This window comes from Sciurus vulgaris, assembly GCF_902686455.1.
Source record: "Sciurus vulgaris genome assembly, chromosome: 2".
NCBI classification, from domain to species: domain Eukaryota; kingdom Metazoa; phylum Chordata; class Mammalia; order Rodentia; family Sciuridae; genus Sciurus; species Sciurus vulgaris.
Genome location: NC_136462.1, coordinates 114,602,813 through 114,629,390, shown reverse-complemented (window position 1 = coordinate 114,629,390; position 26,578 = coordinate 114,602,813). Strand labels below are relative to the sequence as shown.

Below are 26,578 nucleotides of genomic sequence, written 5' to 3'. Positions count from 1 at the left end.
TGTGGTCTTTAACACATACACTGCAGGATGGGTCACATATTCTGACCATTATCAAGAAACAAACTGACTTGCATGAAAATTTCAAAACATCGTTACAAAAACAAGCATTATAACCGCAAGCCCATAAAAGTATAAAGAAGCAAATTAGTTTGGAAGAACTAAATTTTGCTCTGCAGAAGATGTCACACACATCCAGCTAGTGCTAAGATGTGAATGGCTAGGGACAGTGGGAGGGAACGGAAGGCAGTACCTCAGGAATGCCTTGTCCTTGCCTGCTTAGTTGAAAAATGGAATTACAAGGCTCCCAAACCACTCATTTCTTAAGAATAAAAATAAAACATATATTCCACTATTAACAAAATGGAAGCATCATTTTTTGCTGTTCTGACAAATACGTTTGGTTGCTCTGTCAAATTTTTTAAGTTTTATTCGGGTATAATTTACATATAATAAAATTCACTTGTTTTAAGAGTACAATTTCCTGGTTTTTAGTAAATTTATAGAGTTGGGCATCACTGATAAATGTTTTGAGAGTGAATGACTTATAGAAATGGTTTAGTTTCTAAACACCTACAGAGAAGACTAGGAAAACACACATACACATACAAGTATGTATTTATCCACACAGATGAGTATTATAAGAACTTACTCATTCTGCTTTTCCTGCTTGAGTGTATAAGGGTTGAACCAATTATGAAAGGTAAACTTAGCTTTCATTAAATTATCAATTGATTGAACAGAAATTCAAATGTAGCTTATTTAAAGGAAAGGCAAGATAATAAAAGGTGACAACTGATCACTGAAACAAAAATTATTTAATCTGTTAAAGTAACTAAATATTTTCTCTAAATAATAACCTCCTTAGTATATGTTAATATTACCTATTAAACTAAACAATTGAAAAACTTTTTATACTTCATATAAAGTGATAGTCATTTTGTAAGTGGAACCCCTCTATTACACTGGTTTTAGAACAAATTACCATTTGCTTTACTATCTACACCAACATTAGGTTTTTGCAACTTTGCAAAGCTACATTCCAGGCCACCATTTGATTCATGATATATCCAAATCCACGTAATTACACTGTACTTTTCTCAATGTCTGACAGGGAAGTTGCTGGACTATGCTAATTTGAAAAGCAATTTGAGGAATTTAGTAACTTTATTCCATGTAAATACAGGTAATATGCTGCATAAGCTTTCATATTTCTTCTGTATACCACAGTTTCTTCCCAATTTCAACTTTTTAAAATATTGTGTATTAGGATCATCAACCAAGGACTGAAATAGGAAGAGAAATAGTTGAATGCATAAACAAGGATTTGAAAGTTGTAAAAAGAGCAGTGTTGTTACTTGGAACAACAAGCAACACCTGGACTTCTGAGACCAGCTGCAGCAATAAGGAAATGATTAGCAGATAGTCTAATATATATACCATACTGGGCAGTTTGGCAACTTAATTAGCTTGTCAAGAAAGCTGATCTCTTTTCCAAAAGAAAGGTCTTCTATTTCCAACTGAATTAAAAGGGGAGGCTTGATGATTTAATTATGACGCACGCTAATTCATCCGTGGAAGTTTGGGTTCAATTTCGAGCAATAAAGATGCTGTGTGTCTTGGTTTACAGTGCAATGACAGTACCAATTTAACATTTAATCATCAAGAAGGGGATGACAGGGCAATGCCAGGCATGAGTCTTGTATGTCCCTTAACTCTGCAAATGGCATTCTACCTGGAGAAAAGAAATTTGCTTACTTTCAACAGACACTGCATCTCAATTGGATACTGCATCTCAACTGTCTTGACCTTCCTCAACACATTAACTGTAAAGTGATTAATGAAGTTTGAATGGAGGCTCTGGTTACACCAAAAGACATCCATACACCTCTGCAATGTTTTAATTAACAGCTAACGCTTCAAATTAGTTTGTTGTTGCCACAGTAATTACCTGTTCCAAAGAGTGCATGGAGAAAGCATTTTTATGAGAGATTTGCAGGGCTTAGTCCTTGAGTGTACCCTTTGGTTTGTGACCAGCATAGGTCTTCTGGAAACAGTTCCAGACCTTAACACTGGCACAACATATACATTTTATAATGGCAAAAGCCAGGAGTCTGGTATGAAGTTTTGAATATATAAAATAACAAAAATATTGGCACAAGAGAACATTTAATGTCCATACTTCCTCACTTTCTTTTTTTTTATTTTTTGTGATGCTAGGACTCTAACCCAGGGCCTCAGACACACAGGAAAAGTAGTACAGCAAGGAACTATAGCTCAAGCCCTCTTCCTTTTTCCCTTTGGAACAGTAAATTCTAGATGACTGAACAAAGAAGCTGGTAGCAACTTTTAATCTTGGTACAGAATCAGAGTTTATTAAGCTAGTAAAGAACACAGAAAATTATCAGATCAAATCCCTTTCTTTTACAGTAGAAACATCCAAAAGCCAGGTTAAATTACTTGTCCAAGCTCATAGTCAGTAGCAGAGCAAGACTGGAACTGTGACAGATATTACCTGTGTTAGCACCTGAAGGTAATACATGATGATAAGTTTTCCTAGCTATATTCTAGGACTGTGAAACACAGTCACAATGTACAATTCAAACATGCAAAGGTACAGATTTATTTCAGTCAAGTTATGGACCACCACATTAAAATCTCTCCAGGCAAGGTAGCATTCTGCAACAGCCACCAACCTATCAAGGAGGCAGAAGACCAAAGTGTGTGGAATGAAGCATACTGCCTGGTTCCCACCCCAGCTCTGCCATCTCTTAAACACCAGAGTGCCACCACGATCATCTCAAGTCTGGAATAGGCAAAGTCATTCCTACTTAACAGAGTTGCGAGCATTCAATGACATAATACTGAGGATAGGGCCTGGCATTCAGGAAGTGTTCACTAAATTTTAGAAGCTAGGAAGCCTGCAGAGTAGCCAAGTGTTTTAAGAGTAAAACCACAGCCTGAAAGAGCAGTAAGATCTCTCGACTTCACTCAGGCTATGTAGTCTACAAATGAACATCTGATAAAGCTTTAACAATGAAGAGCTGGCAAAGGACTGAAATATACATTGTAAAGAAAAACTTAAATAGTATTACTTCATGTTGAGCCAACTTTGAAGACGAAGAATTAAAACAGCTTACCTGAAATGTGGACACACCGTGATTCAAATCCTAGACTTCTTACCATGTAAGCTCTTGCCCACAACTGTAAGCTACACCACAGAGCAAGTGCTCCATCCGGGTGTTCATCACAGCAGAATTACCATCTGACAATCACTGCTGCTAAGTGAGAAAGTCGATGCTACATTTTCTCTGGCTTAATAAAAAGGAAAATAGAAGCCACCCTAAAAATATCTGCCTATCTTCCTCTAATATACATCCTCACAGACTCCATGAAATAAAATTGTGAGGGCTCTCCTCCTTCACAGACCTTGGCTGCTCTATTATAGCTGAAAACTGCAGAAAACTGTTCATGCATCTGTGTGCCACACTGGTGAGTAGTGCTATCATGTCTAATCACCTTCTACTCTTTATGCTTAGCACAGTGCTAGCCCATGGTAGGTGCACAATCATTAATTTTAAAAAATCTTTTTTTTTTTTGGTGTTTTACAAAGAAATTCCACAAGCATTTAATTAATTGATTCCATAATCTTAGGAGTAGATGTTATTATCATCATTCCCCTTTCACAAGTAGAGTTCTAACTACTGAATCAAAGGTCCTTATAAGTATTTCACAATCTGGCCCCTGGCTATCCCACTGATACCTGCTTCTGTCAATCTTCCTTATCCCCAGTAACTATTCTTCTCCACTAATCAAGCTCCTGCTAGGGGCCTTTGCCACTACCCGAGGACCGGACCATTCTTTCTGATGTCGCCTGTCTTGCTCCATTACTATTCTTTAAATTGTTATCCCCTTTTATTCCTAATTTTGTTACTTATGTCTTTGTTATATTTGATCGGTTTTTTCCAACTTTTGATTTTGATGAATTGTTTCTTGAATTTTTACATTAACTTTTTAAAAAAATATTTACTCTTTAGTTGCAGGTGAACACAATACCTTTACTTTATTTTTACGTGGTGCCGAGGATTGTACCCAGGGCCTCAGGCATGCTAGGCAAGCGCTCTACCACTGAGTCACAACCCCAGCCACTAACATTAACTTTTGTCTTTTAGCATTTCTTTCAAATTTCTTCAGGTTTATTCCCTGCCCCTGCCTAAGCAATTTTTTGAGTTATATCCTAGGCCAATTAATATCCAGTCATTCCTTTCTAAAGTGTATAAAACTATCTTTAAGTATGACTTTGATATATCTCATGAGTTTTCACATATGGCACTTCTTTTTTGTTTTCAGTTATAAATATCTTTATTTCCATTATGATGTATTACATGATGTATAAGTTATTTGGACACGAATTTTAATTTCTAAATATATAAAAGTGATTAACTTATTAATATTGATTTCTAAACTAACTATACTTTAATCAGAAAAAGTGATTTGTATGTTATGGACTGAAGACTTGGTGCCCTAGAAGATAACTGATTTAAAAAAAAAAAAAAAACTGTGTTTTTATCTGAAAAAAGGTATATTCTTCAATTTAATTAGTTCAGAGTTATATATATGATCCTATACCAGATTGTTGAGATGTTAAAATTTTCTGTATCTTTATTAATTTTCATCTTATAGATCAATGTACTAAATGCTGACATTCTCCCACTGTATGGATTTACTGAATTTTTCATGTAATTCTATTTTTGCTTTATGTATTTTAAAGTGCTGTTATTAGTTACATGTAAGTTTAGGTCTGTTGTGTATTCAGTTTCTTTATCATCATTTAGTAATCCTTTTTATCCCTAAAAATGCTTTTTATCTGAAATTTATTGTGCTTTATATTAACATATACTTTCATTTATTTATTTATTTAAATTTTTGTTTTGTATTTTTTTTTCCACCCCTTTTCTTTCAACATTACTGTGTTTCTATGTTTCAGGAATTTCTTTTAGTCTAAGATGATACATGGTTGTATTTTTAGAAATGCAATCTAAGTAATCTATTACCTGGCAATATTAATCTATTTATATTTATTAGAATGACTAGCATATTTGAATTTATTTCTACACATTATTCATTTACTTTATACCTCTCTCCCTCACTCCTCTATCCTAGTAGATTATCATCTCTTCTTTCTGTCCATTTGTTTTGAAATTATACCTTCTATTCATTTTCTTTTAGTTGTTACCCACATAATTTTTTACAATTCCACCTGACTTAATGAACTATGAAGTTAAATGCTATTTCTCCCCTTCTCCTAAACAATATAAAAATCTTAGAATGCTTTAATTCCAATCAGCTCTTCTCATCTTAGTATATTATTTTGTCTAGTCTTTTTGTCTGACTTCATTTTGATGTCCCTAAGTTAACCACTATTATTGGTTTTATATTTTCAGGTTTACCTATATGGTCCCCATTACTTCTTTCAATTCCTTTCCAGATTCAATTTGAATGTATTATCTTCTTCCTAAACTAGTTCCCTTGGTAATAAATTAATTTCCCTCCCCCAACTATCCTTCCTTTCTTTACACACACAGAGACACATACATACGCTTTTATAATAGTTTCTGAAGATGTATTTATTTTGCCTTTATTCTTGAATCATATTTAATTGTGACAATTATTTTTCTCTCAGCCTTATGAGGATACTCTTTCAGCTTTTATTATTGTTGCTGAAGCAAATTTGCTTGTCAATACAAAGTCACTGAGGGATTTTGGACAAGGTAGAGATATGATAGGACCTTAACTTTAAAATCATTATTTCAGTTGCAGATTACCATGTCACTACTAGGAAGAAAAGGCAGGAAACACTTAGAAAGCTGTTGCAGCTGTCCAAGCAAGAGGTGGTGCCAATAAGAACCCAGGTAGTAACAGTGGGTGTGGGAAAGGAGAAACAGATACGGAAGACTTTGACAAGAGAGAATTTATGAAACACAAGAATAAGGAAGATGAATCTACAATTTCATGCTAGGATGATGGGAGAACAGTAGTCAAACTTATTAGCACAAGTAGGGAAACTCACCTTGCCAACCTCAGACTACAAACCTGTACTTTTAAGCTCCACAGCTATCCCATTCAACAATACCTGGTACCCAGCACAATACTAGACCCACAATAGATACTTAAATATTTCTGAATTAATAAGTAAATGGGAGAAAGGAAAAGGGGTAACTAACAATTCCTAAATTTCTACAAAATTATCCTAACTTCCCTAGGATCTATGTATCCTAAATCACATTGTACATATAAGAGAAACACACTCAGGATATTAAGAAACCCACTGAGTGAGTTTACTTCGGAATATTGTGAATGCTGAAGGTGGGATTTTAAAAAGAATGCAAGGAAATCATACTAATCAGATTGTCTACCTTGCCATGTCATTTATCCATTGGCAGCCACTACTTTATTGCCTTATGATATTTCACATGTTCCTATTCTGAGTTATTACTTTTCTTCAATAATGTCATTTTGGTTTAATAATATACTTTATTAAATAAACCATGTTACAAACTCTAATTACTTAACTATACTGTTGATTGTTACTGTGAGGTCTATGTCTTCTAAGTTTTGAGCTCACGGCCCCCCTTTATTCATTGAGGATATACCCAACCTCCTCCACAGTGTATGATAACTCTCCTCTGAGGTTAGATGCTTGATTTATATATTTAATGCCTGTCTCTGGTTGCCAGGCAGTTTGTTGGGCAATGTGGATACAGCAAAGAACAAACCAGATAAGTCCCTGTTCATACGGCGTTCACTCTCTAATACAGGAAGACTGACAATAATAATAAAAAAAAAAAAGCAGTATGTCAGGTGGGCATAACTGCACTGAAAAAGAATAAAGGTAAGGATACAGAGAATGGCCAATATTAGGGACATGTTATTTGCTATCAGGGTTGGGAAGGTCAGGGAATGCCTCCCTTCTCAGGTTACACGTGAACATATGGGCAGCTTTGCTACCTGCAGGGAAGAGATTCCAGGCAGAGGAATGGCAGGTTCAAATAAGCACAAGTGGAATAAGCAAGAGGGCTGCTTGTGGGAGATGAGTCAAAGAGAGAGTGGAAAGAGAGATGGGTGTAGTACCGTGTAGGCAATGCAATGGTGAGGACTCTGGCTTTATATTCCAAGTAATGTGAGAAGTCATGAGTGGAAGAAGACAACTAATATTTTAAGAAGATCGCTTCTGCTGCTGGGTAGGGAAATCACACTGTACGAAAGCAAGGATTAAAACTGACAGACGAGGTGGGAGGATGTTACAGTAGACCTAGCAAGAAGTAACAGTGGCTTAGAATAGTGTGTCAGAATGAGAGTGTTAAGAAGCAGTCAGCTTGGCTAGGCTTGGTGGCCCACACTTGTAATCCCACCCACTCAGGAGGCTGAGGCAGGGGGATCTCAAGTTCAAGACCAGTCTCAGCAACTTAATAAGGTCCTGTCTCAAACTAAAAAATAAAAAGGGCTGGGGATATAATTCAATCACAGAACATCCCTGGGTTCAATCCCAATACCTACTCACCCCGACAAAAAAAAGTAATCACCTTTTAAAAATGTCTAAATTCAGAGGTCAGAAAGATGGGAAAAAAAAAAATTAAAAGAGATGAGAAGGTACAGACAGTAGCTGTCAAGAGATTCCAGAGACCATGAATGCTGGCATTATATCTCCCACTGCCAAGTGAAGTACCTTGCACAAAGTAGGTGTTCAGAGAACATGTGATTAATTTAAGAGCAAAACTTGGGGAAAAATGCAAGTGATTATTATCTGCTCTTTGAAATTTTAAAGATGGGTCTAATAAACATGTATAAAGTTGGAGGTATACTCACCTTCATCTAAATCCTAATGGGGATTTATTAAAAAGATACATCACTACAAAGAATAAACTGAATTTCTATAAGAATCTTTAAAATTAAGGAGAAGAAAATTTCGAAAACAAAATGTTAAAAAAGTCCTACATCCACACAGGACATAAGGGGGAAACAACCTGTGTTCACATTCTAACATCTGGACTCTCACACAAATTTATGTCAAACATAAGATCAATTGCATCCGTATTTTACAATGTTTACTGAAATTACTTATGCTTAGAATTTCAAATTCTAGAAGAACCAAAAAATATGAATCGTCCCAGCTGACTCCTGTTCACAAAATAAATAACCTAGAGCTGATCATATATTTTCTGATAAAGCTTGCACAATCTCATACAATTAAAGTAGGCATCTCATTTCTATTGTACTATTCTTCATATTAATTTCTGAACATATTCCAATCAAATTATTTTAAATTATGAGCAGAAAGGATTTATAATAGGGAGCATCTGTGCTTCTCTAGTGATTGTGAGGCAGGATATAATTTAAAAATGGAAAGCTGACCTATGATCTGACTATAAATATTTCAGGTTTCAGCATAACTGACAACACAGTATATTTTAAAAGCCAATTTATTACCAAAATAGTCATCAAAATGAGTATGGAAACACCCTTTCTTTTTTTAACCTCTTAGAGAAAAGGCCTCAGGAGTAATTCATATGTAAAGACTTTGAATCACAATGTAGAACAGGAACACTGGAATGACAGTATTGCCCACTTTCCTGTGAAGGACGAGGGTATTTCTTTCGTTAACCATGGGAACTAAATGCCATTGACATAAGTTCTGCTTCTCACATAACATACTTCAAAGAAAGTGAAAAGGGGGACAACAATTACTCTCTGAATTATTTATAGAATGCTACTAATTGTTGGAAAGTTCTCCAAATGCATGGGAAACTGAAGAAAATCATCCAGTCACTGAAACAGTGAAAACAATGATTAAAAATTTTTTTAACCAGTAATTAAACCAATGAGTTTATTCTAGTATGCAGGAAAGGTGGTGACATTAATTTTGCTCCCTGGGTCCCCTAGAGAACAGACAGGTCAAAGACAAGAAAGAAAGCAAGCAAAGCCTGTTTAAAAATAAATTAAAAGTGCTAGGTGCAGTGCCACACGCCTGTAATCTCAGTGGCACAGTGAGATTACACAGTGGCACATAACCTGTAATCCCAGTGGCTTGGGAGGCTGAGGCAGGAGAACTGCAAGTTCAAAGCCAGTTTCAGCAAAAGTTGCTACACAACTCAGTGAGACCCTGTCTCTACATAAAATATAAAATAGGGCTGATAATGTGACTCAGTGGTCAAGTGCCCCTGAGTTCAATCCCTGTTACCTACCCCCAAAATAAAATAAAATAAAAACGAAGTTACAGACAAATTTGTTGGTGTTAGCTCACTGCAGAAATGGCAGTCTCTCTCTCAAATAATAAAATCAGTTCTTTGTTTTTCAAGCAATTATTTCACAACTTGTAGGAAATTCTGGATCCCTTACCTCTCTGTTCTCTGAATGCCCTAGAGATTTTCAGGAAGCCTATCAGAGGCAGGGCAGAGGCAAGGAGACAAGGCAAAAGAGAAATCCCTCTGACATCTGACTTATGACAAAATGTTTAATAGGGAGGAGACAAAAACTGTGTGATTAGCTATCCATTTTAATTATCTATGCAACTCTAAATTCTCATTAGCATAGAAAGTGAGGGGTTAGTCATACTCAGATTTTTTTTTTTTTTTTTTTTTTTTTTTTGGTATCAAGAGATTGAAGAACCCAGGGCACTTAACCACTGAGCCACATCCCCAGTCCTTTTTATATTTTATTTAGAGACAGGGTCTTGCTGAGTTACTTAAGGCCTCATTAAGTTGCTGAGGCTGAACTCACAATCCTCCTGCCTCAGCCTCCCAAGCCACTGGGATAACAGGTTATGTGCCACTGTGTAGGATCATCAGTTTCCACACTTACAGATGTTGTTTCCTTGCTCTTTATATATTATTTATTCACTGAAAATCACAGTTGTACTTTCATGCAAATTTAGAAAAACAAAATTTTTAAGTTTCTCCATTTCAAAGACTATAATTTATAGTCTTGGCACAAAAGGAAACTAAAACAAAAAGGAGATGGCAGAAATTCAGAGGGATAAACATACCACTGTGAGGTGACTGTGAGTCTCCTACTTAAAACAGGAAACCTGAGGATTTACTGCATTTCATTATTCCAACATGTTACAAGACTAGGCGATCTGAAGCCAATATGAAACAAGTAGAATACTTCTTTACTACATAAAAGTGCATATAAAGGTGCATATGTGTGTGTAGTTTCTGAAGTATTATATTTTACATATAAAATATGTGTATACAGATACAAAACAAAAATCTTTTCTATCTCATGAGATTCATTTTTAAATTCTCTGGAATGTCTACTTTTAAAATAATGATGTTTTCAGCAATCAAAAGTATAAACTAGCTGTGGTTCAACTAATGAAAATTTTGTTTTATTGCTTGGACTTTTTAGAGATTTGTTTACTTGGAAGTTTGTTTGGGGGTCGATTTTACTAACATGTTTTGGACTAACAGTCAGGCTTTGGCATTTCAAGAAATGCTGTCATATATTAAAATAGCCACAGCCATACACAGAAAAAAAATTCAAATAGTTTCAGGGAAATCAACACTGACAGTTGTTGCCTTCCATAATAGATAAACACATTAGCCAGGCTCTAGCTGTTAAAATAGAAAAACCAAAGTAAACAGCAGTTGTAAAAAGAAGCTCTTATGTAAACTATACCAGTTCAGATGTGGTCTATGCCAACTTTGCTTCTGCCTAAAAACCCATTACAGATGCTTGGCTACTGATTTCAAAATAATTTGTGGTTAGGCAACAGGGTTCCCCACACTGTTTATGCATCAAATCAAACATGTTATTAGGTTACAGATATCAACTTCAAGATACTTAGAGTAGCAGGGCTGGTAAATCAACTTACCATATGGGGCCTTTGGCTGGGTTAGAAAGAATTTCAGAGAAAAGCAAATACAGCCCTACATTTTATCATTTCTTCTTCTATTTACTTGGGCTATATTCCCCTTTTTAATCTCATGCACACTGCAAAGTTAATGTGGTCATCACTGCCTCTGGATTTCTTCCATAAGTTGATGCAGCCTGGCTCAAGCCTTTAACGTTCTCCACATTAACTAGAGTAATGTCTGTTAATATATAGCCTGAATACCTTTGAGATCAAGGAAGCTACAGTCAAAGTGATCTCTTGATCAGAGGTTCTAAAAGGGAAGGGATAGAAGGAAGGAAGGGAGGAACTAAGGGTCTAACATGCAGTAAGACAATACATGTGGGGAAAACCAGAAATACCTGGAGGATTAGCTAGCTGGAAACTCTCCTGAAATGGCTTGATTACAATGTAATCTGTTCATGGTTTCTTGGAAAATTAACAATAAATTACTTTATAAATTCAAACACAAAAATGGCTACTTCAGAAAACCTTCTATTAGAAACTAACATTCTGTTTATGCTTAATTTTTTCAATATTTTCACACTAGAAGCTATTTGCTTTGCACAAAATCTGCCAGGTAGCCATTATCCTCATTTATAACTGAGGAAGCCAGGGCTTGGTGAGGTTAACAACTGCTTCAGGATCCCTGTCTGATAAGAACTGGGGTGGGAAGCAGACCCAGGTCCTCAGCACACATCCCAACAGCTCTGTGAACATACACAGGCTGCTTCCAGGTCCTCCACTTCCAAATGTCTTCAAGGCTTTCTGGATATGGTCAGTGTTGGTTTTCAAAAAGCAATAGGAAAAATCGATTGAATGACTTGCTTTTCTGAGTTGCATTAACTTTTTCAAGCCACTGGGGTACAATTTACTAAATTACCTTTTCTAGAACACTAAATAGTACCCTAGTGGGTCAAAAAGTAAATGCACCTCTGAAAAGTGAACCATTTATTCCCTTCTTCCCTGTAGTACCAGATGTAATAAGTCCCCTATGACGGAAATATTAACCCATTTCCATTTAAAACTCAAGAAACTGTCCCACACTACATAAGATGAGTATGGGGAAGCTTGGGGAAGGGATGACAAAAATCTCTCCTCTTTATCTTGCTCACAATACTGCAGACAAGTCAACATGAACTTTTGTAAAAATGCTTATATTTTAATCAATGGAGATTTATTTTAATCAAAACTTCCAAACAAAACAAAAAGTACCCAAAGTTTATGGTGGCCAGCGGGGAGATGCACAGAATCTCATGATGGTCAGGTCCACCCTTCACTGTGTTAAAAACTAAGTTCATGTGTTCACCTTACTTATGCAGTAAGGTACATATCACAAAAAGCTGGTCTTTCACCTGTATCATTATGTTGTAGGTTGTCTTCTGCCTGAAAACAAAAATTTCTTGGCTGACAAGTAAGCATATTATTTCTTCTAATCTCCAAAAGCTTCTGAATGTATTTTTGAGTTGCCTTAGTAGAAGCTACTGAGTGATTTGCATTTGTGAGATGCCTTAACAGCGCCAAACTTTTACGTTTTCAGCACTGTTAGTCCTTTACTCTTCTGGAAGATGGCTATGCAATGAAAATAAGACAACTTTAATTTAAGAATCATCCAGCTTCTAATTAAACTGCCATAGGCAGCTGGTTGGATAAGTTTTAATCAGTTTCAATCACCTATTGATTGGTATACTGAAGCCTAAAAAATTAAAAGTAAAAGATGATTGGGGAATTGTCCCATCTCAGAACAACAGTAGAGGCCTCTGTAAATAACTCCTCTTTTAACCATCAGCTAAATGAACACTTCAATACTGCAGTACAAAGTCTTCTGCAAAATTACTTTAACTAACAAGCAGAAATTTATCAGCTTCAGCCAAAATCAATGCTGAAATCAATTTGAACACTGGTTGTGTCTAAAGGGGCTCATTGGCAATTTAGGGAAATTACACCATGTAAATGCCTGTGCTTTAATTGAACAGTTTCATCAACTAGGCTGTGATTGCTGTCCATTCATTTATTTACTTTCACTGCAGCTACCATTCTGCAAAGGAATGGCTTTTGTCAGGCTGGAGAGAGGCACTTTATCTTCATTTTGTGCACTTTTGTGCATAACAGACTTTGTGGAATGGGTATATCATGACCAGGGTCAAAATAAACCCGGAGAGAGTTTCCTTTTACATAAAAACTGAACAGTACAGACTATCGTACCATGCACCATCTAGGCACACTCATCTTGAAACCTGTAATGAGGAACCTTGGTGACTTCCCTGTACAAGGCACTGCACCTCTGTGTTGGGGAGTATGTTTGAAAGGGTTCTTTTTGGGAACACCATGTTCTTCCTGAGGTATCTTTGCTGAGTTCCAACAACATAGAAACTGTTAGAATGTTCTCCAAAAATCAGGCAAGTTTTTGCTTAACAGAGTCCTCTGAGATCAGTCAGAAGATGCTATTCTGCAATCATTCAGGAAGATGCCACATGTATTTTTAAAGATAAGTGGGAGGAGAAAACAGGGAAGGGTCTATGCGGGTGGTGAACGACCGGCCTTAAGAAGCCCAGCAAGGCAAGTACCCACACAATTCCAGAGACCATTTAAACACACTCATGAAATATTACAATGAACACCAAAGATAAAATTTCCAGAGAATCACATGCTGAAGTGACTGAGGTTCAGAGATCAACATCAACATTTCTGACTTTGGATTAATCAGTTACCTCAAAGATTATAAATTCCAGAGGAAAGGGGTGGAAGGGAGACAGCTGCTTTCTCCCATGGGTCATGCGTAAGGAACATGTGCCTAATGCAAAGGTAAAAACCCAAGTGCAGCTTTAGAGTATTTGTTAGAAAATAAGGGCAGAAATTCTTTTTTATCCCCCCAGTACTGGGGGATTGCACCCAGGGCCTTTCGCAAGCAAGGCAGACAGACACTGTGCCACAGGGCTGCACCCCAGGCCACACCAGGTAAAATCAGCAGGAATTCTCAGGTTTGCACATAATTTGCTTACTTTAAGCACCTCATACGATGAAAATGTAATTATTTACCAAGAAGGGGACTGGGAAGGAACTAAGAAGTAAGGAAGCTTGGGTTTTAGTGGTAGTCTTATCCCTGACTTGCTTTGAATCCTCAGGGAAATCCACTTTATCTGAGTCTGTTTCTTCTTAAGTCAAATGAGGATGGTGATCCCTATTATGTTCCAGGATATGCCAATGTAGCTAGAAGATAACACAAGGCATGTGATGGTGGCCCACTTTGCAAATGAAAATGAGACCACTAACTCTGAGCACCTCTGGATCCTCGGTATATAGAGACAGGCAGGGCCTTGAACCATTTTTACTTAGGCCTCCACAGTAACAGGGAAAAGGCTCGTTTGTCCTTTCTATCAATTACCCCAGCTGCTGTGTTCTGCAAGGATTCACCAAGAAAAATCTTCAAAAAAAGTTAAAAGGGGAAAGAAATACATGATATGCACAAATTTAACCCAATACATGTGTTCCTAGTAAAAATTCTTTTTGTAATTTTACCCCATATATCCTTTTCTCTAACACTATAAAGATTCATTGGCATACTTCTTGTTGCTAAGGCAATGTTAAAAACATATTTTATTCATAGTTTTTAGATAACTTTTCTGAAAATTTAATTATGGTTTAATCAGAGCTTTATATTTATTGACTAAGTATATTGTTACATTTTACTGTTACAGTTAGCACTCATAATAGAATCAGTATGTTTGAGAACCTTACACAATACATATTTTTCAAATATACTAAGCTTGTTAAAATGCTGTATTGATTGTGCCCCAAAGCAAGTTCTAATTTTGTCTGAACATTTTTTTCATTTCATTATTTGAATTCACAAAACAAAAACCATGCACTCTGCTTTGGGCAATAACACCATACACTCGTTTTCTTTCTTTTTTCAATACTGAAAAGGAAAACTGGAAATTTTAGAGCCAAAAGGACAACACAATATAAAGTCACATTTGAAAAGTAAATTACTGGTTAAAAAAAAAAATTTATGCTTAACATTCACAACTTAAATCTCTATTGCTATTTCTCCCTCTAATTTAGTAACCTGTTCCTCCAATTCAGTGTTAGTGTACAAATCAGAACCTAAATATATTTCACTCCAGCAAGGCAGCAATTTAACAGAAACATGGTTTCTTACATCAAAATAACCAACGACAGAGCAAGGGGGTGGGGGGAACTGTGGCAGAAAGTTATACACAGTAAATGCCTTTTGGACTTTGCAGTGAATTATTTTCCAAAAAAGCAATTTAAGTAAATGCCCTAGATGCTATGGTATACAGATATTTGCTTTTGCAATATGCCAACCAAAAGACTACAATTTTATAACACATCAAATCCTGCAAAATAGCTTAAAATTTTTAGTGTGTCTTAGAAATCAAGAAATGCACAGCCTCCATTAACACAATCATACAATTAATCTAGAGATTCTGTTATTAAATTCTAAGTGTTCAATAGGCAAGGAGATCCAAAGGCTAGACCAAACAGCAAGTTATGCCACAAAAACTGTCAACCAGGGAATGGTTTTGTTAACATCTACTAAAAAGTCTTGAAAATTAATAGCTGGATGTGGTTCATCACTGACTTTCAGAATTATATGTTAATTCATATTTTATATCCCAAAATAATGGGGCCTAAAAATGACAAAACTCAAGGAGTAAATGGCAAAAACAAAACCCTGGCTTTCAGAAGCATTCCCAAGTATTGATATAGGTGTCAGAAGACCTGCAGCCTCTTCTTAACTTGACCTCAGCCATGGCCACTTAGCCCTTCCAAACTTTTTCTTTCTCACCGGTAAAAAGCAGTAACCATGCCTTCTTGGTGTGATCAGGCCCTGTCCCTCTCTCCACATTCACCTGAGCTCTTTCTACTTCATGACACTGACCTAAACACAAAACACTCATGTCCATCTCAGGGCTTTTGCCTGAGTGGCTCTTTCTGCCTGGAAGGTTCTCCCAGATTTTCCTCTGACTGGCTCCTCCTTGTCTTTCAGGTCTCAGCTCAAATACCATCTCCTCAGATAAGCCTTCTCCAAGCACATTCTCCACATTCTTTATGGCACTTGCAAGGTCAGGCGTCGTCTTACTTCAGATTTATTTCCTTGATTATCATCTGTTGGCCCACTAGTGTGAGCTCCAGGAGCATGGGTATCTTGACAGTCTTGCTCACTGTGGGTACTTGCACTTAGAATAGTCTTTAGCACCAGTGACACTCAGTAAATATTTGTTCAGTGAATACATGAATGTACAATAAGACAAAATTTAGAAGAACAAAACAAAGCAACACCTGACAAGATTTTCATGGTTCCTGAATACCACATTTAGTTCTGAAACCTTAGACTCAGGAGACACCGATGTGGTCATCTCATGCCTAGGTATAAGTGGGGGATTCTTAGCAGCTATGAACAACAGTAATGTTAATCTGCTTATGGTAGGAAAGTCTGCCACCTGCCAGAGCCACCCTGCAACACTTTTTTTTTTTGCGGTGCTGGGGATTGAACCCAGGGCCTTGTGCTTGCAAGGCAAACACTTTACCAACTGCGCTATCTCCCCAGCCCCACCCTGCAACACTTTGTGTTCATCCTTAGACTATAAAGAATCTGCCTCTGCAGATTAGATCTGCAAATGGTAGGTAAGGCACTGTGCAGGCACAGTGAAGACTCCTACCAAGATGACCAAGACAGGTCTCTCCTCCCAGGAGAACCATCCAGTGGGAAAACAAAAGGAAGAGAACATTCTCATGCCAGTCAAAGGCGACTCTCAGACGTTCAAGACAAGCAATTTGTGTCTAGCCTTCAGAACAAAAGCATACCTGTTTGCCCACAGGAATGCCCTTCAGCTTTTAAGCCAGCTGTCAGGAAACTCTTTAACTGTCTCTACATGAGGTCCAAGTTAGCCAAATCCTTGAACCACTTCTCAATTCAAATATCAGTTTCTCCATAAGGCCTTTCCTGATTCTCCCTGAGGAAGAAGGAAGTCATCACTCCCTCCTAAGCTCCAGGGCTTGAGCACCACACATACTGACAGTCCAGTTATGAGGTCCCATGCTTACCTGTGGACAGAATTTCAGCCTCTCTCTGGACACAGGGCTCTTAGTACTGCACACACACAGCTCAAATGGATGAAGAAGGACAGAATGGGCACGATTCCCAGGTCCCTCATTACCTGTCCATGGTCCTCTAGGTGCTCTCTGAACTGTCCGTAGCTTTCTGTCAACTCAGCACTCAGAAATAGACCCCTGAATCTAAAATTGGCACACTGCAGGTGAAGCCAAACCCAGACGTTATGATCTTCTAATGCAGACTTCAAATGGAAACCAGATCTCTTCCACCCTAAAACAACATACGTGTACTAATATAATATTTTACCTGGTCCCAACCACATTTGCTGGGGACTTCAAATTTCTTTTTAAAGGAAGAACTTTATTAAAATAACACATGAAAAAGAAGTCTTACCATTTCAAAATTATTTTTCCCTGAAAAGAGATGGTGCTAAAACACTTACATTCAGCAAATTCTTACTTGAAATATTACCATAATGTATTGATTTTCACCAGACTCAATTGACTGAAAAGTTGTTTGTATAGCAATATTGTCCTAACCAATATACTAGAACAATTTTTTGTTACCCATAGTAATCAAGTGCATTTCTGAAGTATAATTATACTGTCATAAAAATAAAGCCAAGATACCCTTTTCCAAGCAATAAAACTATAGGGGCTATAAAACAGGAAGAAGAAAAGACTAAATAAATGAGATTTTTTAAAACAAAATTTAGTGTCTTTCAAAAATACCACCACCTCCTCTTCCTTCCCTTAAGCCACAGTTAGCACAAAAAAAAAAAAAAAAAGTGATCAATACTTCAATCTCAATAAACTATTTCAATAATAGTTAATTCGGGTGGAAAACAGAGTCTGAAAATCTCTGCTCAGCGACCTGTGACATCCTGTCATGTTGGTTAGATGCCAATAATCCATCATTGCCATAATAGATATGAGCACGTGTGAAGTTATAGGAACATGGAGGGATGGAGGAGTGTGGGGAAGCAAAAGTGGGAAAGGTATAGAGAATCATAAGCTCGGGTTTATTCTTTAGAGTCTAATCAATACAGTAAACATTATTGTATGAAACAAACCTATAACAGTGAATGCTGAGAGAGGGAGAGAGGGAAACATACATAATTAATTTTATTTGACAAATACTCATTGATTTTCTGAAAACATTAATATCCCTGCTTGTCACATGATCCCATAATGCAACCCAGCTATATATAAGTATTTAATTTTGCATTAGGATGATGTCTTGTTTGCTTGTTTAAAATATGATCTTGGTTGCAAGGAAAAGGCTCTTCATTTGATTGGAAATTTAAAGTAAAAATAAATCAAACAATCACCATAGCTCTCAGATCAATATCAAAATCATTTAAAAACTACTCTTAATTTACAAGATGTATGTCAGGGGGAAAAAAAACATGAAGGAGTGGGGTCACCAAGACAGTCAGTAGAGCCACTGGGACCAAACCTACTACTCTCTCTTTGCTTTGAAAACTTCAGCTTGGCTGGTGAAAAAGGAAGTCAAAGTTTCCTAGGTCCTATGGGTTCTCAATTTAGTCATGCCTCAGTCAACAATGGGACACATCTGAGAAATGCATTACTGGCAAATTGTATAAAGAGCATACACTGCACTTACACAAACTGAGATGGCTCTCATGTCCCTAGGCTATGTAATCATATGGACCACTATGATGTACAATGGTAGGCATTGACCAAAATGTTGCTATTCGGAACATGATTGTAGTTTCACCAAGAGCATTTTTTATAATTTTTTTTTAGAAATTTCATACTTTGAAATATTTTGCTAACTAAACAGCCATTTAAATAATTCGTGTATTTTTGCATGTTGTATAAATGACCTTCGGAACTTCTAATTTTCATTAAATAAATTATATTATTATAATGAGTTAATATAATTCTAGCCCGAAACACAAATTTGTTTTAGGTGGTCTCTCAACCATTTCACAAAGGCGGCAAACAACTCAATAGCATCTCAGTTACTAATCTCTGAGGCCCACTCTCAGTCCACTCCTCAACAGACACCACTTAAAATGTAAAAGCAACAAAAGAGGAAGCCAACAGCTTTGAGAATTACTATCCTCTCTTCTTACTGTTTTACATAATAAGGGTATGTATCCAACTTTTAAAACATCATTTAGGTAGGCTGGGGTTGTGGGTCAGAGGAAGAGTGCTTGCCTAGCATGTGTGAGGCACTGGGTTCAATTCTCAGCACCACATATAAGTAAATAAATAAAGGTCCACTGACAACTAAAAAATATTTTTTAAAAAATCATTTAGGTAACTTATATGCTACAAACTATATCACAGAAAATTCTACCCAAAGTCCAAACTAGACCTTTCCCTGTACTGTGAGAAGAAGCTGGAAATAGAAAATTACTCCTGTTTTCAAATACCTACAGACCAGAATATGTGGCCAGAACGCTGACAACTGGCTTTAAGGAAAAAACAATATAAAAGATGACCCTTCAGCAATTGTTAGCTAACCGATTTAGTATGATTTAATCCTAAGTGTTAAATAATTACTTCATTTCTGAACCCACATTTTGAGTGACTCCTTCCAACAACGTGTTAAGGAAGCAGAGTCTGAGTGAGTGGTGCTGGAATCAAAGAATATTTGCAAAATATCACTTTCATCTCAGTGTGACACACTATCCAAAAGGAGGACAGTGTCTAGCATGCTGGGCCAACGGATGCTAAGTACTCAAAACTTCAACATGTGCACGGAAATCAGTCGAATATATGTCCTTTGTTTGGAAATGCCTGTCTTCTAAGTGAATGTCATAGAACAATCATGTAGCCTCTAAAACTAGCTAGATATGGGGCCAATCCAAGTAAAGAGTCGACTAAAATCTAATTGTGAAAAAACCATACTTGCCTCATTCTCATCTCAGCCAACCTATATCAAGCATCTACTCAATCCTGTGCTGGGTACCCAAGAAAATACAAGGAAACACAATGGACTCTGCTTGACCTTGAGAAACAATGCTGCCCCAGGGGACAAGCACAGAGGAAAAAGAAAAGAGATGCTGTGCAGAGTTCCAGTTTAGCCACAGAAGGGCCACAAAACTGTGAGCCCTCGTATTCTCCTGTGGTAAAGTGGGCTTTGCACTCTACCAGCTGTCCTATAGCAATTTGAAAATAAATTCTGATAAGAGAAAAAAATACTCTGAAGTTTTTAGATCATGTAGATCTTATTATTTATGATACAACTAAAAAACAGAAGAAAACAGAATTATGTGTCATAATGTAAATAAAGAATTTCTCAGTTAATTCAGCACAACTGTAATTCTATGATGTGTTTACAGATGGTCCTCAAAAAGAGTCCCATGGCCAAGTGAAGGTAGAAAATAGAGGGTTTTAACATTTCTTCCATTATTAGTACTTCCATTACCAGTAGCTAACATTTAATAAGTGCCAGTCAGTGCTAAGCCTTTCATGGATCCACTCATTTAACCTCACAACCTGATAAAATAGATATTATCATTGTCTTCATTTTATAGCTGAGAAAACTGAGGAAGGCAACATGATACAATTGCCCATGGGCACAAAAGTAGTTAGTAGTGGATGCAGGCTCCAAGCTTAGCCCCAAACTTAACCAAAACACATACTATTTTCATCTTTCTCAAAGTTTAAAAATTCATTGTGAATCTCTCAGAGGGAAAGAGAACATGTAACTTTCTTGAATTTTTAGGCGGGGCTGGGGGTGAAACTTGCAGCACTTTGGGAAACAGGAATAATGAAAATGCACCCATTTGCTTCTCCTAAACTTTCCTTCTTTCTAGATTTGGGCTTTATTGTAGCCTAAGTTATTTCTTTTATCATCCATTTAGCACAAATTAGTAATCCAAGAAATCCCAATTTAAAATTACCTGCTTAGGTCACTATCATAATACAAAGAACAGCTCAGTAGGGGACAGCATGAAGAATCTACCTTACCATTTGGTTTAAATGACAGGCAAAAATTTCATATTGCATAACGGTGGAAAACACCTAGACTTAAATGATGAGAATGTACCAATGATTAAATAACATACATTGCATTTACACATGACATCACATCCCTTGAGATTTACAGCATCGAATCAAGTAGAGTGAGCAAGACTAAAATATTAAATTTTTGCTTTGTACTTATTAGCTTTATTACACTTTATAAGAAAAAAAATTAAATAGGCCTGTTAGGCAGTTTTGTTACCAATGAGTGGATTTTCCAATATTTTCTTCATCTAGTTTATGTAGCATAGCCTCTAATGTAATCATTTTTGTTTGAAAAACCACAATTTTATAGTCAACACCATTAAGGTAAACTTAGTGTAGGAGAAACCCTATCATAACACATCAAATGGTGTTTTATAAAGACTTTAGTAAAGTGGATTCTCATTTCTTGATGATTACACTATTTCTTTGTGCTGAACTAAAAGCCAGGGATACGAGAACAACAAGACAAACTTAGCCCAGGCAGAATTGAAGCTCAATGAAAAAGTGAATTATGCAAGGGGACATCTTCACATTCCTTCCCTTTAGGAATCACATAGGCACTGGGTACAGTGGTGCACACCTGTTCTGGGAAGGCTGAGGCAGGAGGATCACTAGAGCCCAAGAGTTTAAGACCAGCCTGGGCAACATAGTGAAACCCAGTCTCAAAACAAAAAACCAGAATCACATAGGCAAAAGGATAAGTGGAATTTCTTCTTTTATGAGAAGTCTATATAAATAATGTATTAAAATTATGATACTGCTACACACCTTCCAGAAGAAACCTGTGTCCAAAACACTCCTACAGCACTCATAGAGCATTAGCAATGGTAGCTAAATAAATGCTTAGAACAAGTTGCTAATGTCATCCCAGCATAATCTGAATTGAAGAACTTGTGCTAAGAATGTGTAGGAGGGGCTGGGGTTGTAGCTCAGTGGTAGTGCTTGCCTAGCACACGTGAGGCCCTGGGTTCAGTCCTGAGCACCACATAAAAATAAATAGAAATAAAGGGATCATGTCCATCTACAACTAAAAGCATTATTAAAAAAAAAAAAAGAGAGAGAACATGCAGGAGAATGTTCTTGGACATCAGGGTCCTAATGAAAGAAGTTCTCAACATACTTCTTAGCTAAAAATAACAATAAAAGAACAAATGGAATTATTGTTTTATGTATAAGAGGCAAGATAAAAGGAGTTCTGGAAATGGATGGTGTTGACAGTTACACAATATGAATGTACTCGATACCACCAAACTGTACACTTAAAAATGGTTAAGACAATAAATTTCATATTATGTGCATTTTACAATTAAAAATAATTTTAAAGTATTAACATAATTTCTTGCTGTAATTGTTCCTTGGGAGATGGGCATGATATTTCTACTTTCCTCTACACTTGGCTTTTTCATCCACTTATGTTTTAACTTGAGAGAGGATTCAAATTTGAACATCTATGCTGGGTGTGTCTCAGTGGCAGACCGCATGCTTAGTATGCACAAGGCCTGGGTTTGATCTCTAGCACATAAAGAAAAGTTTTAACAACTAGGATATATGTCTAACAAAAATTATCTGCCAGGGTTTAGTGGCCTTATGCTTCTTCCCTTCTAGAACAGAACAAGATAGTAAATTCATGATAGGTCTTCAATCAAGAAATCTAAAGCTAAATATTTGGTGCAACAACACAAATAAGTTAAAAGTCTAAAGAAATATTTTTTGATTTCACTTGAAGCCAATAAAAGGATTCCAAAGGATTGATAGAAATCTCTCCTGGCTTATTATATCTGGCTATCAGGACAAAAAGCATTAAAAAGAAAGGTTGAAAAAAAAAAAAAAAAAAAAAAAAAAGGTTGAAGTTGTGAAAGTTGCTCCTTCCAGGGAATGCAAGAGAAGCAAACTGGAGCATACATGGTCCTTATTTCCTTTCTAGAAAGCTTCAGAACAGGGTAAAAATTCAGGTCAGATAAGGGTACAGAGGGGAAGACTAAGGTGAAGAGATGTCATACGTGTACTGCTGGGGCTGCATGGAATGAATGCCAGTACAACCCAGGAGTACAGCAGCCTCAAAACTCATTACACAGCAGGCCTCCAACACCTTATGGGCAAAGCCCAAAGATGGTGTAAGAAATATGTTATCTATGTCTCTGAATACTCACAGTGGAAGGACTTAACTTTCAGACCTACTACTCACAATACTCACTCATCTGCTGGAGAAAATAATCCAAATGGGTGAACATAAATTCTAAAAGGACAATATTTGGGAGAAAAGACTCATATCCTGGTTATGCCTAGACTAAAGCCCTGGATGGGTGGCCAGATCAGATGACTTCAAAGGAGCTTGTAACCTTGAGAAATCAAATTCTGTGCCAAGGCCAAATTAATACCTGACAGATTTCTGGGATTTTAGGATGCGACCCTTCACGGTCATAGGGCAATATCTGTATTTGTGTGGCTAATCAGAACTTAAAATTCTAAGAACGTGAGAAACCAATTAGAAAATAAATTATTTTATAACTCTGAAATTATATATTATTATTGATATTAAAATATCTAAGGTAAAAACACCATGGTAATGTGATGCAGGGTTAGTGTATATATGGAAAACAGCTCTCTGGAGGAAAGCTTTATTACTCCCTCAGGGCTTTCTTACAGAGTATGGATTTTTTAATTCCTAGTGGAATATTTTTCATACACCATTGCAGACTATTAAGTATCAGATATTACATTATGTAGTTTAAACTTTGCACTACTGCATGAGAAAGACTTTCCTATCGAGAGAACTATTTTTTATGGTTAGCATTTTTTAATATGAAAATGAACACTCCTTTAGGGTAAGATCACCGCGACTGGAATTTGGGAGAGTTTTATAACTTAACATATTCATCAATGTGTGTAGAAATTCTCTCAGGGGAGTAGGGTGAGGAAAGAAGAAAATACAACAGGAAGAAGGCTTTTTAATAACTTATGGTGTCAACATAGGGCAAAGCAATGGTATTTATAAGATTTGGCTTCTACTGGGCATAACTGTAAACGGGCAAGGGATCAGCATAGGGTACTAGCAAGTTAAAAAATAATAATAATAATGGCGTTAAAGAGTGAAGGAAAATACGCATTAAACTTCAGGCCAGTTAAAAGTACGCTTGCTAATGGTCGACTATTAACTGCTCGCCCGGGAGAGATGCAGACCCAGAAATATTAAAAAGGTAATATAAATGCACTTTTCAGGCAATTCCTGAGAATACAGAAGATGCCTTGAAGAATTTTGGAGTCAAATGTAGAAATAAAATCTAAGTGCTGGTGGTCATGTAAAAATTTTTTGCCACACAGTACGTGGATTCCCAGCATTTGGTAAAAGTGGAAAGAAAGTTTAAACAAAATTGACTACTCACTTGTAGACTGTGCCTCCGTTGCCATGACCAAGGGTGTCTCGATACCGTATGTCTTGTTCATTTATCTCCACAAGAAAGAAAGAAAAACAAAAAGGGTGTCATGCTGCGGATGGAAATGTCAAGGAAAAGCAACTCTGGGCCATAAACAACAAGCGGTCTGGGTCATTTCAAGTTCAGCTGCAAGAACGAGAAGATCAATACAACATTTGCTGTCCAATTTATAAAAGACGATACCAAGGGACAAAGTGATGGAAAGTTTAATGACAATTTGTTTGCCTGGGTCATTTCATTAAAGTTTGATAAAAGGTGTCAAAATGGAATGATATAACATAGCTCAAAAGGGTCAGGTCAGAGATACTGATAGGAAAACAGTCTCTAGCCCCGCATAGAACCAGTGCAGAACAGCAATGCACACAATCAAAGTCAAACTTGGGAAGACAACATACACAGAGGCCCACAGCCAGGCCCGTGATCTAATGCATGATGTGTAAATAAATCAGTCCTGAAAACTCCTCAGGTGACCCTATAATTAACATTTAGCAAACTAACTGAATAATGTTTATGATTTTCCTAGAGCATAAAGAGCCTTTTTTTGCAAATGATAAATTAGTATACAGCAATAACTGGTAGGAACCATATTGTGCTGATGGAGAAGTGCCAAATCAATGCACTTTTAAATGTACATATAGTCAAACATTATAATGCAATAAGGGAAAACACACAGGCATGCGATTTTTACAAACTAAAATTATTTTTATAACTTGATATACAAAACAGCATGCATGTTTTCCAAGACTCCATAAAACTTACTATACCAAAATTACTATTCTCATTTGTATTACAAATGGTAGGTGAATTATGCTAGCACCCCACAAAATGTTTTACAATTTCTGAAGAACTCCCTAAAAAAGTATTTATCAGATAACTAAGACTAGTCAGTCTTCATCTGATGTCTTTAGTAATTTTTTTAGGCATGCTCGTCCAGCTGCCAACTTTATTCAGTAAGTAGATTTAATAAAGGTGTTATTTTCCATACAGCTAAAGCTTGGGAAAAGCCATCATAAGCCCTGGAAAAAAAAAAAATCAATTTCCAGGGAATTGCACTGCCTTGCATGGGCAGAAAATGGATGGAGTTTTTAATTCAATATCACTTGGAAAAAAATAGTTTGCTCTCAGACCATTATTGTAAAGCTTTAAATATTTGCTCTACTCTAAACTTCCACCAATTGAATAAAGCAAGGCTTCATTTATCAAGGGAAATATTTTTCTTCTATACATTTCTGAAGTTGAAGCTTCAGAGAGCTGTGATAATTAGGAGTACAGTGCAGGTAACAGAAACAGCTCCCTTTCCAAGCCATTTGGCCAATCCTAAAAGAATATCGACAGATTAATGTGTAAAGGCCAATTCAGCACCCAATTTGATTGTAGTACAACATGATTGATGCAATTTACAATCAGTTAATTACTATATTTAGGGTCAGTGAAAAAATGACAGACAAGTCAGAAAAATTGGCAACTACTTTCCTACATGAGGAAAATTGTTTATCAAAACCTTATACTACAAATACAGAAAACAATTTTTTTAACCTGTATAAAAGATGTGGTATAAAAGAAAGAAAAGAATACCACATTATTTTGGATTGAATATTTTCAAACAGCATGAAGAAATGCAGCACATAAAGTGGCCTGAGAAGCTAAACTAGCAGAGTTGCTATTTGGTTACTTTGATCAATGAAGGACACTTGAAGAACAATATCTATTGGTGGGTACAAATAGGCTACTAGGCCAATTCCCTAAGAACATTCTTTAGGTAATCTCAATATGCCTCCAACAATCTAATTTATACCATGAACTTGCCTAACAAGCTACATTCTCATCAAGGCTTGAAAGAAATTTCTAGGAGAGGGAGAGAAATTTCACTTTCTCAAGTTCACAAATTTTGAATTAGTAGCACCAATACATAAGGGTAAGCAGGATGTAGGTACACAGTATCTAGGGTCTCAGTTCTGGAAGGACCACAGTCTCTGATCATATCCTCTCCACCACTGCATCAGCAAAGTGGCAGGTGCGGCTGTCCTTGAGCACCTGCAACCATTATAACCCCAACATCATGGTCTTCACCACTGATAGGAGGCTACCAGAGAAGTGGCCAGCATTCCTAGCATTCCAACCCAAGCAGGAGTAGTAGGCATGCAACATCATCAGGAGACCGGCAGGGGAAGGGTGAGGAGGACGGAAG

The 26,578-nt window shown here is 36.7% G+C and overlaps 1 protein-coding gene across 6 annotated transcripts in view; it reads right to left on the bottom strand.

Moving 5' to 3' along the window:
• Positions 1-26,578, bottom strand: part of MAP2K5 (mitogen-activated protein kinase kinase 5) — a 241,415-nt gene that overhangs the window by 165,841 nt on the left and 48,996 nt on the right. For 5 of the 6 annotated variants that reach the window (XR_013762228.1, XM_079129590.1, XM_079129589.1 and 2 more), the window contains exon 8: positions 24,340-24,404. The exons of the other annotated variant lie outside the window; for it this stretch is intronic. Coding sequence is in view for 4 of the 5 variants with exons in the window: in XM_079129590.1 (XP_078985716.1) it covers positions 24,340-24,404 (65 nt within the window). In the remaining variant the exon portion in view is untranslated. The remainder of the gene's footprint in view (positions 1-24,339; positions 24,405-26,578) is intronic. 6 annotated transcript variants of the gene reach the window in all.